The sequence below is a fragment of the Metopolophium dirhodum genome, chromosome 2 (genome assembly GCF_019925205.1).
Source record: "Metopolophium dirhodum isolate CAU chromosome 2, ASM1992520v1, whole genome shotgun sequence".
NCBI classification, from domain to species: domain Eukaryota; kingdom Metazoa; phylum Arthropoda; class Insecta; order Hemiptera; family Aphididae; genus Metopolophium; species Metopolophium dirhodum.
In genome coordinates, this window is record NC_083561.1 from 12,134,855 (window position 1) to 12,149,784 (window position 14,930).

At 28.3% G+C, this 14,930-nt stretch overlaps 1 protein-coding gene across 1 annotated transcript; it reads left to right on the forward strand.

Moving 5' to 3' along the window:
• The first annotated feature begins 7,570 nt into the window (after positions 1 to 7,570).
• LOC132938153 (uncharacterized) lies at positions 7,571 to 9,384 on the forward strand. Its single transcript, XM_061004840.1, has 4 exons — positions 7,571 to 7,694; positions 8,506 to 8,658; positions 8,966 to 9,136; positions 9,202 to 9,384. The coding sequence occupies exons 1-4, from the start codon at positions 7,605 to 7,607 to the stop codon at positions 9,382 to 9,384; spliced, it is 597 nt and encodes a 198-aa protein (XP_060860823.1). The 5' UTR covers positions 7,571 to 7,604.
• Positions 9,385 to 14,930: the final 5,546 nt, after the last annotated feature.

Genomic DNA, 14,930 nt, shown 5'->3' on the forward strand with positions numbered 1-14,930 from the left:
TTAGCATGTATATATTAATAGGTACATGCGGAATTTAGAATATACTAACGTCTGAAAATCCGCTGTCTTAACGTCGTCATCGTGAAGTGTATGAAAAACATATTAAAATATTATAGCTTGATTCGGAATTCCAAAAATTAGGTGTGAACGTTTTGCAGACGGACGCGGGCGCCCGATGTTATATTATTTTCTTAAATGTCTATAATAATAATAATAGTATAAACACTTTTCGTTAAAAACTAAATTATACGACAATTTATTAATCAATCGATAACAACTCTCCCCCCTCCTCTCACCATTTTTACAAAAATTATAAATTTTTATATTTGGATATAGTAATTTATATATACATTTATATACAATATACAATATACATATACCTAACTAAAGTATAATATTATTTTACGCGTAATATTAATAATTAGTAGTAGTATAATTAGGACAGTTCAGACCACACACCCCCACATCCCACACCCACACCCCACACCACCACACCCCCACACCCCCACACCCACACCACCACGGGTAATTATTAGGCCATTCCGTTGCAAGGCGTGTAAGATTATTAAGATATTTTAGGCAAATTTAACAGTATAGTGTAAACTAATAATATTATACATGAAATGTAATATTTGTTTTTTACGCTAATGAGGGAGCATAACGAGTCACTTAGAATAATGTATTTTTGATTCTCGTTGTTGTTAATGAATTTAATGGCCAGCAGTATAGCTACCTATCACTTCGGCTGTATATATGGAACATGTTGGAGGTAATTTGTACGATGTTTGTAGATTTTCTTTTACTGATGATATTCCTACCCCTTCATCATTTTTGGAGGCATCAGTAAATATTTTATGGAAATCATTTAGATGTTCAATGGTACTTTTTAAAAGATTTTTTGTATATGTTTGGTGGTGTGTTTTCCTTGGGCATAGAGTTTAGATCTGTGTTTATGTTGTATGTGCTTGTCCATGCTGACCTAATTATTTTTAATTTTTTAATTATTTGTGGTATTTTGGGGTAATCTTGGTTATTATGAAGTTCTAGTGTTATTTTGTTTTCTGATGCTGTACAGTAGAATTATAATATATATAAAGATAAGTAATAAATAGTAATACATTTAACATATTAAATTACTTTTCTCAAAAACTTATTGGTAGACAATCGGTTGTGGTTTTGTAATTTATTCAAGTAATACTGCTTATTGAAGCGTTTTACAGTATAAATACCTATTAAAACAATTTTAGAGAAGAATTTTTCTAGAGTTAGAAGCCCTATTTTTGATATCTTGTTCCAATCATCCAATAACCATGGAAAATTAACACGTTTTTTAAACTTTTTATCGATTAATTACATATTTGACTAATTAATAAAAATATCGAAAATCGGACGGCTTACGATTGTTAAAAAAAGTTCTCCTCCACAATTTTTATGATAGGTATTTTTACTGTAAACCACTTCAATAAGCCATATTACTTGAATCACTACTCAACACCAAAGTTAAAATCGAGAAACCGCACAAAAAGCTAAGCCCTCCGCAATGTCACAACTGCCAATTATACGGACACACGAAAAACGGTTGCAGTCATAAGCCTAGATGCGTCAAATGCGGTGAAAACCACCTGACGGAAGACTGTTCCAAAGACTGCAACAGCCCCGCCAAATGCGCCCTATGCAGTGGGGACCACACTGCCAACTTTAAGGGATGTCCTGTATACAAGGCAGCTTCTCAAAAACCTGCACCAAAAATTCCTCCAACTAAGCACCCTGAATTCAAAGCTCACTCCACAACAAAATCTTACGCAGAAAAGACCAAACATGTGGAAGCCACAAAAATTCAATTATCACACACGGAGAATAATATCGCCGACGCTATATCAACTTTTATTTCAAACATAAACTCATTAATTGGTCCCCTTATCTCCCACCTCACGTCAGTCCTAAACGCACTTAAAGCTTAAAGCAGTATTCCATAATCTTATCTCTTCCTTTTATCATTATATTAATAAATATCCTCATTAACTATCCAAAACGTCAAATTGTATTCCCAATAACAATCTCAATTATTATTTTACCTAAATACTAATTATTTATTATCAATATAACTTATGTTACTAATTTTAAAAATGGTTAAAATACTTGTAAAAACACCCAGTGTGTTGAAACATTTTAAGTTATAATAAATGAAAAAAAAATATTATTTTCTTAAGTGTCTATAATAATAATAATAGTATAAACACTTTTCGTTAAAAACTAAATTATACGACAATTTATTAATCTATCCATAACAACTCTCCCCCCTCCTCTCGCCATTTATATAATAATTATACATTTTTATATTTGGATATAGTAATTTATAATAATATACATTTATATACAATATACAATATACATATACCTAAATAAAGTATAATATTATTTTACGCGTAATTTAATAATTAGTATCTGTATTTTATTTTCGTAAGTATAGTGATAGTATAAATAGGTGTAGGTACGTACATGATAATGATATTATAATACCCTGAATATTGTAATTATTAGGCCATTCCGTTGCTAGGCGTGTAAGATTATTAAGATATTTTAGGCAAATTTAACAGTATAGTGTAAACTAATAATATTATACATGAATCACACACGTATACTATACACACGTGTATTATAATTCTAGTCGATATGAATCTTTTATTTTTGTTTTTACTCTCTCATATACCACGCAAATACCCTATATAGATGACCAGCCTTCGTACGATTTCCTGCTTCCTGTAGCTAGGTTGGTATCTATTTCAATATGTGAATCATATAATGCGTAGTGGGCTATAAATTAGTACAATGATTATTCCATAATCACATTTCAGGATGTTGTGCAAATATTTCATTGAAGTTTTTTTTTAAAAATGTAATACATTATATACTTGTAAATATTTCACAAAACATTTTTTTGCTAATTATACACACATTTTTAAAGTAGGTGCATATAATATCAAAACACAGCGTACAAAAAAATTAAATGCATTGAATGAATACACTGATTTCACGGCAACCAATAATTATTATAATAATAGTTTTAAAACCCATGGCAACCATTTATAAATAAAAATTTCTAAATAACTGTTTGAGCACATCCCCTGGTTAGACCTAGGGGGATGATTTGCAGTGGTGGATAGGGCCCAGCGGGTATTCGGGATTTTCCCGGTAGGCCCTCTCCTGTGTTGATATATGGGGGCCCTAGGACCATGTATCAAGTAATGAAGCTTGTGTAAGGAAGATTGAAAATAATTTTAATAAAAATGCAAATTGACTAATTTAATATTTTTAACCACTCTACAAGAAAATACCATAAACATTTAGCTATACGGGCAGTTAAACAGTTAAAACATTCACAAATAAATAATAATTAATAATAAGTTGTTGATTAGTTAACAGTAAAAATATTAAGTGGCACGAGAATACTTTAAAAAAATTATATGAAAAGTCATCAACAGCCGCGTGATGGAGTATGGACATCGAGTACCAAAGCGTGCAGACGGTGCATCGCTGTATTATCCGTTGGCGCCGTCTTGCGGATCGCCGTTATCAAAATATAAATTGTTAGTTAATAAATAGTTCGAGAAAATTCCAGTCATAAATAATAAAAATAAACTTGGGTGTTTCATTTAATGCAGATAAATGGCATAAAATAATTATACCAAATACGTAATTGTATTGATTTTAAGACAAATCTAGTGCTTACAAATAAATACTCATTTGTAAAAAAAACGGATATGATAAACTTATAAATATTTCACACTATTCTTTAAATTAATTATACTTTTTTTACATTTAAGTATATTGTGTGCATGAAACGAATCTACGGACTTGTTCTAAACAATTATTTTTCGTAAATTTAATTGAGTTATCTTTAAATTATGGATATTAATATATTGAATACGGATTTGTTTTAAAGATAAATTGATTAATTTAATACAATTCAGTATTAATTCTAGTTAAACCGCTGTACTTAAAAATAATGATTCCATTTTATTAAAACATTGAAAGATTTTTTTCTGGGTGTATAAACAATATTTATTTTTGTTCCTTGTATCGGCCGTATCATTGGGAATATTGAGATTTATTTTTAGATTAGAGTCACGGACTAAGATATAATGGACTGGAAACGACAAGGTGTGCGGGTGACGGACATAGATAATATAAAAATGGATAGGACATGCCTATACCAGTTCCATATGGGGCCGTGTGCTTTTTTGGGGAAGAGAAAACGTAAAGAGAGAAAGACGATATGGGGCTTTTTAAGGTTATTTGCAAAACTATTTTATTAAATAATAATGATAACATGATAGTTATATTTAGATATTTGTCAGTTTGTATTTTGATTGTTGTGCCACTCGTGCCTGGAAAATTACTCTAAACTTTGTTATATAATTAAAATATTTAAAATATTTATTATTAACTATCAATTATCATATCAATATTTGCCCCATATTATCTTAAAAATATTATCACTTAAGTTTCATGTGATAAGTTCTTATGTCCTATCCATTCTTGTATCATCTATGGCAGCGTTTCTCAAACTGTGCGTCGCGACCCATTGGTGGGTCGTCAGTCAATTTATGGTGGGTCGTGAAAAATTGTTTGAATTATATAGATTCCAAGAAATTTATATTAAAATAATATTAAATATACTTATATTATTATAGTAATATAGTACCAAATATTACGTGGGTAATAAATAATAATTTGTTGTATATTTATTTGATAATCTGCTCGTTCAGTCCATTATATCTTAGTCCGTGATTATAGTTATAGAAAACCGTATTTAATATCGGTAGATTATAGCTGTACTATATAATGTACCAATGCGGGGGTTATACGCTTTTATAGTTTTTAAAATTTTTTAAAAATGTGGTTTTTAACGCTGATTTCGAAACTGTTTGAATTTCTTTGCGGAAACCATTGTTTTGGAAGTTACAGTCATCCAAAGTTTGCAATTTTACGTTTATACGCATGTACGCAACACTACTTTAATGTTGCGCGGAGGAACTCGTGTTTGGTGTTTTTTCGATTTTTTTGTCCGAGCGCAGCGCAGCGAGCAAGTGGCAACGTTGGTCGATTATGTTCTTTTTAACAACTATGTTTAATTCCGAGGCCTACCCAAGGTGGTTTTACACAGCAAAATGGGGCATATTTTTGATTTTTTTGTCCTACCGATACCAATTCTAAGTATTTTTTTTTTAAAAAATTAGTGTTACGAAAAAGTTTTAGTTTTTGAAGTGTTTTATCAATAACTTCAAAACGAAAAACATTCTTAAAAAGCACCCTTAAATACACATTTTGAAAAAAAATATTTTAAAAATTGGAAAGATGCTAAACCAGAATCGTTCCCAATTCTGTACTAAGAGAACTTATATTACATATTATATAGTTGTGTATTGTATTCTTATATCAAAATAAAATTTCGCTCGCGTCTAATTTTTTGGGGGCCCCTTTTCAAATTACACCCTGGTAAAAAAATGTTAGTCTATCCGCCACTGATGATTTTTGAATCTAAACAATTTGGGTCGTCACCCAAACGAATACAAAAAAATTCATTCAAATCGGTCCAACCGTTTAGGACAAGTTCAATCATAACACACGTACAGTATGTTTGTAATTTACAGTAGGTTTAATATTTTTATTGTTTTGAAAAATTCTATTGTGTTGGCTTCATTTTCGGGGTTTGGACCTAGGCTTGTTCCGATGTCGTGGCTTATGTTAAGTTCTTCTCTTTGTATTTGGTATATTCTGCATTCGTCAAAAATGTGTTTAATTGTGAGTGTGACGTTACATGTTGGGCATATTGGTGGTTCGTTTTCTGCCATTAAATATCCGTGAGTCAATTTAGAGTGTCCAATTCTAGCTCGATTCAGTTTTTTTCATTGGTGGTGCAATGTTTAGGTTTCTTTTCCATCTTATTACTGTTTTTTTAATTTGGTTCAATTTGTTTGTTTAGGTGTTCCATATGTTTTGCCAAAGGGAAATTGTGTTTTGTTTAATCTGTTTTCTTACGTCAGTGTACCGAGAGATGTTTATGTATTGTGCGTCATTTGAGCAGATAGCAAGTTTGGCTTGTTTATCAGTCCTTTCATTACCATCGATTCCTATGTGTCCAGGTATCCATATAAGAATTATAATATTGTTTCTTTTTTTAGCTTCCTCTATAGTCTGTCTTGTATTTGTATTGCTTTGTCACTGGGATTACTTTTGTTTTTTACGCTAATGCGGGAGCATAACGAGTCACTTAGAATAATGTATTTTTGATTCTCGTTGTTGTTAATGAACTTAATGGCCAGCAGTATGGCTACCTATCGCTTCGGCTGTATATATGGAACATGTTGGAGGTAATTTGTACGATGTTTGTAGATTTTCTTTTACTGATGATATTCCTACCCCTTCATCATTTTTAGAGGCATCAGTAAATATTTTATGGAAATCATTTAGATGTTCAATGGTACTTTTTAAAAGATTTTTTGTATATGTTTATGTTTGTGAGAATTTTTCTAGAGTTAGAAGCCCTATTTTTGATATCTTGTTCCAATCATCCAATAACCATGGTAAATTAACACGTTTTTTAAACTTTTTATCGATTAATTACATATTTAACTAATTAATAAAAATATCGAAAATCGGACGGCTTACGATTATTAAAAAAAGTTCTCCTCCACAATTTTTATGATAGGTATTTTTACTGTAAACCACTTCAATAAGCCATATTACTTGAATTACGAAACCTCTTCAGTTGGAAAACTTAAAAAAAACACTAATAGTACCTACAGTGTAATTTCTAAATTAAAATTAATTTTTTTAATAATTTACTAAAATATCTCAAAATGAATTACCTAATATTTCATATCAAATGTTTTCATTGTAGGTGTTGAATAAGGGTGTATACGAATTAGACAAAAAATGACTACCTAATTACAATTTATAAAGATAACAAAGCTTTTGAACTTCATATGAACTTCACAAATATTAATTTTATTTTTTATTTTATTAAAACTGTTAAATATATATATAAATTAAAAGGAATAAAATGCTTTTAAAATGCATGGATTTATTCTTATAACTTTGAAATTTGGTCATGATTTTTTACGTAATTCATATTTTGGGTGCATAATTTAAAAATGTTAGGGCATATAAATTCATATTATCGAACTTTTTAGTATATATTTTAATGCATATTTTGACAATTTTTAGTGCATGAGGTTACGAGCCCCGGACTAATATCAATCATATTGCGTGACTAATTGTAGCCACCGCTCCGAGCCAAACCACAAAGATTATTATCATAATATCATACAATAATTATGAAAATTATTATGATATAATTAAACAACAGTACCTATTAAAAAATAATATAATATACCAACAGTCATCATTTTTATTTGGACACAATTGATTATATACATTTCAAATTAAAATATTATAATATTAAAATAAACTATTAACTAGCTTGTTGAATATAATATTTATCGGAAGCACATGATAAATGACTTTAACTCTGACACAACACCGTCATTCGTTTGCGAAAATTTATTACATTTTCAGATCATAATTCACACTAATTAACTATGAAGTACTTTTTTATACTTTTAGCAGATTTTATGATTCTTGTCAATTCTGAATTACAAGATGTCAAGTTCCGCCCAAATTTGCCACTAGTAAGTAAAAATTGATTAATAAATAAAATATATTTTCAACTATATAGAATCATACTAAATCATTCTAAACTTCCGTAAAAACTAATATTTCAGAATAACTTTATAATATTAGATCTTCTATGTATCTATTCAATTTTTCTATCTGTTTTAAGCAAACATTCCTTATAACATAATATAATTTAATATTTTTCTCAAAAGTATTAAATTCTAACATAATCTTATGCATTATTGTTATTTTTACACAAAATGTCCTGCTTATGAATCCAGTAGTTACCCTCCATATCTGTGTAGGTGACGATATTCTAAGACATATTGTCATGTATTCGACATATTGTATTGTAAATACATTCTAAGTTTTGCTTATATTAAATAAGAAATATTCAATGCCCTTGCGTAAAATATTGTTGAAGAAAATACTTGAAACTATTCAGTAACCTATCTTTAATATCAGACATTTGGTGTTAATCATTTTCAAAATGCGTAATATATATTGTATACGTTATGTTTAGTTTTTATGAAATCATAATACGTGGGTGTATTTAGTATGATATTTACTTTAAATACTGTCGACAAGCGAATCAAGCCGGAGCAATACATATTTTAATCTATACAATTTTATATAATGTTATAAAATGTATCTTTGTATACAATTCGTCTATTGTTAATATTATTTTTTGTTTATTGAAAGTAACATCATCGGAAATTTCGGAAGTTTTTAGCAAAATAGGAATCTTACTAAACTAATTTGAAAAACATTAGGAAAAAGATATGATAATAAAAGTATGGATGAAAATTTTAAACATGATTTCAGGGAGAATATCGATTACATTTCAACTCTATTCAACGGTGTAATCAGAAATGCGCTATTCAGTTTAATTTTTATTTATTCAAGACATCTAGAACTAAAGTTGAACTAAGAGGAAATATGACGTCTGCAAATAAGGCATTTGATGATAGTTTATGGGTATGTTAGTAAAATAAAATTGACATTTGATATACAAACAATTCTAGTTATCAAATTGGCATTGCTGATTTATAAATAATATAATATAATATTTTCATATGTGATCATACAAATATTTATGATTTATAATATGTAAACCTATACGATTTTATATAAATTACAGAGTTATAAGACTTTTGAAGGACTTAAGAATTGTGAAGCATTTTAATGACACACAACACTTTAATAGTTATTAAAATGTATTCACTACCTAGTTTTTTTTTATTAACTGGTCATAATATATAGATGAATACATATTGTGTTATAGTTTAATGGTGCTATGTCAGTAAAAGATAAAATTGGTACATGGCAAAATAATGCGTACGTTTATAAATCACCCCATGCTTACAAAACTTTAAAAAAAATTCTTGGAGGTGAATTTAAATTTTTTTCAAATAGCTTTGGACTCAATGACACAGAACAAAATTCATTTCCACCGGTAAGTGGTTTTTTTAAAAATATTTTTAAATTTTTATATGAACATAATAAAATAAATATTTTTAGGGAACATATGTCACCAAAGGTTATGATTTATCGAACTATCCATCAAATACAAATTTGCCAAAACAAATTTTTTATGGAACTTACAAATTTAATATTAATTATACGGAAAAAAATGGCGATGTAGTTGCATGTTTTATGGTTTTCATTGATGTAAAACGTCTATGGGAATCGGAATCGGAATGAATTTGTTATTTCATGCTTAGTGTTGGTAATTTGTTAGAAATATACGTTAAACATTTAAAAAAAAAAATTAAAATTAAAAAAAAGATTCAATTAAATGGTTTTTTTTGATATAATTATGTTTATCTAGCTTATAATTGTTATTACAGAGATATTATAATTTCCCAAAAAATAATTATAATCGTAAATTTCATATGCCTATAAATAGATCAACGTGAGACGAAATATTTTTAAAATGTTATGGTTTATAGAAAATTCTATAATATATAATATTATGTAAAAATCCAGTGGACATTTTATGTATCTAAAATCCAAGGTAATTTTTTTTAAAGTTACACCTGAAACCAAAATTGATTTTGTTAAAAACCGGTATTGCGTGAAAACTGCCGTTTTTCCTTAGTTGTTTTTTGTTTTTTCTGGAGCATTTACAAACTAAGTCTAAATTGTTGACCTCCCAAATTTACCTAGATTCATTTTCCTACTGAAAAAAAAATACTAAAATCGAATTCGAAGCATTTTTTCGAACCTAACCTAACCTTGTAGGTAAATCGCAATGAATAATACTTTTTGTTCTGAAGTCCAGCCATTAATATGGCTTGCTTTATTGTACTTCTGGATAAATAAGTGTACACTTTCATTAAAAGCTCCCGAAAATTTGGTCGGTTTATAAAATGGTAGTCTTTTAGACATGTTCAGATTTTTGTGTATTAAGTTTTAAAATTTTTACGATGTTCATTAAGTTGTATGATACATTTTTATTTGCTATATAGATATGAAATTTAGGTTTATATTATAACATATACGTTTGTAATATTTTGATTTATTATAGAATGGATAGTATAATATGGTTTAGCGATTCAGTTATTTTAAATTGTTGCGGCTAGATTATTTATTTTTATATTTAGTTACTATTTAATTAATATTTTATTTAATTCTTTAAGTGATGTATGATTTTTAATATTATATATCATTATTTTTATTATGTTTGTGTCGAATTGAATTTTTTATAAATTATGTAGTTTTTATATTTATTGTGTTTAAATAACAGTAATTTAGTGCGTTATATGTTTAGAATTATTTTTGTTGTAAGTTTTCTGATTAGAAGAGTCTAGTGCATTTTTTAAGGAATTAAGAATATTATATTTTAAACAAATAAATTTTAATAAGATATCGATGGTCAACATTATAATTGTTTTATGGGAGTAATATTGTTGTATGATTTTTTATTTGAAACGGTTATTGTAAATATGTATAAATATATTATAAAATTAATTTAGATAATTTATGTGTGAGGATGTATAGGTATATTGTAAACATTTAATCGTAATAATAACGTTACCAGTTGGGCGCCATTTTTGTAGTAAGATAAATAAAATAATAGAGAGATGGGTAGGTCGAGAAGTGCGGAGTAAGGTGGCAAATTATAAATGACATGGAAAATTATGATGCTACGCATATCGGCACTTATATTACATTATTTTATTTCTACTTCAGAATATTATTAGTTGAGTTCGGAATTGATAATTTATCATAGAGTGTAAAATATATGTGTGTTCATTTACCTCGTATAGCTGTGAAAATTATTCGTTGATCTTTGTTAGAATGGATATATCTCTGATTGGTGTGGATCGATTTACGTTACTATTATTATTTTACGACTTACTACTTTCACGCATCTCATAGGTCTGTCCGGTCTTTTGCTCGAGATTTAAACTGCATATAAATTTTGGCAACCCAACGTCTAGGAGAGACAATGAATTGATAAGCAGTATTTGAAATTAAGTTTATGTAGAGTCTTATAAATTGAGATATATTTTATGTAGTATTTGTAATTTTGACTAGATCTTCGGGAACGTAGCGTTTGGATGTGGATTGTGGATGTATGGATACCTTCCCTACATAGCTTAATATTATTGAAGGATCATAAGGCCTATAAAGAATTGGAATAACAGTACTGTCATGGTAGAATAGTAGAGTGGATATATCAAAAGTGAATTCATACCTGCAGGTGTTAGAACAAACGCAATAGTTAAGTTAACTGCATGGAGAAAGATTAATTTCAGACTACGGTAACACGTAGTTTTGCTGTGGGTGGCGTTGTGACGACGTCATGTGAGTTGATTGCAGCAGCGTACTGCGCCGACGTGGCACATCGTATGGTTGTTGTGAGTAGCACCGTCTCAGGATGATGATTGATTGATGGCTGAGTGATGTGTGCTCTGTGCGTTGCGTTTATATAAGGAAGCTATAATTGTGTTGTGTGAACTGCGCATGTGTGTACATTTTATGTTGTATTTTGCACATTTTCGTTGGTTTTCGGCAATATATTAAATTTTAATACGAAATTGGAAAAATTCTATATTTACAAAAAAAAAATGTACGTAATTCGTATTTGATAGACGTGTAAGAAGGCCTAAACGTATATATTTCACCATTTCTACAATAAATGATTTCACAAATTAAACTATATTATAATATACATATACCTAATAATATAATTGGTAACTTAAATATCGTCTTAAAAAACCTAAGACGGACATAATATAATATTTAACTATTAATATCTTATATGTACAAAAAATAATAATAAATAATATGTTAATATAACAATTCAGTACAAACATTTGTATTTGTATTTTTTTATATGGGTTATGTAATTTGTATAATATATAATGTATAACCTATAATTAATAAATATTGAAAAATTCTCAAATAAACTACAAAAACTAAATAATGAGGACAACAAACTCTTCACATGCGTTGTATCGGAGTGATGCATCACTATATCAGAGTATTACTATTACAATGCATACCTAGGTATACTTATTAGGGGGGTCCTTATTTTTTAACTTCCAAAATTTAGATTCAGGTACCCGCCATTTTGTTCATTATAATGAGTAAGTTATTTGGGCTAAATTTGGTCATGATGACTCACCCCCTTCCCGTGCCTCAAGAGGGTTGAAAATTTGCCATAGAGGGTAGTTTTGTAGTTTTTTTAGTTTAACTCAAAAACTATAGTACTTAGCGCAAAAATGTATAGAGGGTTGATTATATATTTTAGTATTCCTCATAAAAAATATATTTACAAAATTTGTGGTAAGTCTGTTATTTTCCAAGAAAAATAGTAAAGTATGAAATATTTTATTTATGTTGCAAAATAGATTTTTTACATTTATTCAAGTGTATTTGATAAAATATTAAAAAAAACAATACAATTAGGTGATTGCTAAATTTGCAGTGAAGTGACCATTGTATTGTAGTAATATTTGAATTATATAATATTGTAATAATAATTTCGGAAATAATTATCTTTAGCAAATCGATAGAAGATATAGGTAGTAGATTTGTTATCATTTTCAGTAATAAAGATACTTGTTTGCGATATCTATGTGTTGAAAACGATTTATGACCAGACCACTTAACTTTATCGTCATCAATATCGGTGTCTTAAATACCTATTAGGTATTACCTAAATGAAATTAGCCTACATGTTTAATTTTTCGTTATTCACTGAGTGTACAGCGGTGTGGTTAAACGTATAGTGATTGTAGTAATGTTATTCTAAAATATTGTTTAATATTGTTTTACATTTAGTATAAATTTTAATTTACATATTTAATTATGTCAAGACAGTTAATTTTTTTGGTTGGTGTTATGAAAAATCAAATAACCGGTAGTAAGCTTCCATCAAAAAGAGATATTTTGAGTGTTCTTTTTTACAATATGCGTACAGTCAAACTAACATTACACGATAGCGCTAGTCTTGTGTTTGATGAATGTCAAATTTTTTGGATAAAAGCACGTATACCTATTCAAGATCGATCAAATTGCGTAACAAAAATTAAAAAACTATATGACGAATGGAGACAATTAGATAAAAATAAAAATAGAAAAACGGATACACAAAAAAAAAATATGAATACATTTGAAGACAATTTAGATGACTTATTTGACATTGCGCATAGTAATGCATTAAATATTATAAAAATTCACGAAGATAAGCTATTTTTAATAAAACAACGTGAAAAAGGACGTCACGGATGCATGATGGGTAAAGACTCAAAATTAACCAGTCTTGAATTTCGAAAATTGTCTTTAGAAAAACAAAAGGCCAAATAGAAAGAAAAACACGAAATTACATCGACATCAACAGGTAGTTTATATATTAATTTTAATTTATAATTATATTTTTAAAATTAATGTAAATTAATAATTTTAAATAATGACTTTCAAAAACAATGTTTCTAAGGACTTTTTATGTTACAGTTATGTCTATGGACTATGTATCAGATGAAAACTTAACTGATGAAGAGGAAATTATGAATTTGGAAAGTCCTGGCCCATCAAAAATCAAGCGAGCAAGAAAAGAAATTATAAACCACCGCTTATCGGCTGCATTAGACAAATGCAAAATAAGTGACCGAGATGCTGTGCATTTACTTACAGCTGCAGCTGAATCGTTTAATGTCAATACTAGTGAGTACATAATTAATAGATCTTCAATTAAAAGAGCTCGAGAAAAATGTCGTGAAAAATTGACGAACAAGAAAAAGACTCTCCAAAAAAAATTGTTTTACAATTCGATGACGTTCAACATTTTGTATGTAAGGATCTTCCATTTGAATTAATATCAAATAAATCGATACAGTTTTTTCAAAGATTTCGGATTTCTTCGGACTTTTTACATAAGGATCCAAGTTTATGGGAAATAACCACCGAATATAAAGAAGCAAAGGATATTATAGCTACAATAAAAGTTGTCAATGATAGTGCAGAAAGAGGTGTCAAATTGATGGAGGAGTTCAATGACAAATTTACAAAACAAGAGGAACAGAAACAATACGTGTTACAGGTAATTTTTTAGTATTTTTTTGCTCGTGGAATAATTAGGAATTTATTAAAATTTATTATTTATTATTTTAGATTGTTCAATATTATAGGAAGCAATACCCGGGATTCAGTCGTGAAGTTTTAAAACAAACTTATAATAAAATGGAATAATTAAAATACAATTTTATAATAACTTCTATATAATTTGTCTAATTTATAAATGTAAAAAATCTATTTTGCAAAATAAATAAAATATTTCATACTTTACTATTTTTCTTGGAAAATAACAGACTTACCACAAATGTTGTAAATATATTTTTTATGAGGAATACTAAAATATATAATCAACCCTCTATACATTTTTGGGCTAAGTACTATAGTTTTTGAGTTAAACTAAAAAAACTACAAAACTATCCTCTATGGCAAATTTTCAACCCTCTTGAGGCACGGGAAGGGGGTGAGTCATCATGACCAAATTTAGCCCAAATAACTTACTCATAGTAATGAACGGGTACCTGGCTAAAAAATATTTAAAAAAAAATTCTTCTCCTACTATAACTAAGGTCCACCCTAATACTTATAGTTAAATTATGTTTAAATATATTATTTTTAATATAAACACTGCAATCGATACAAAACAGGAACAATAATTAGTTAGAAATGTCCTTATTTGGTATGAAATTGGGTATAGAATATAAATATTATAATGGATATTGGTT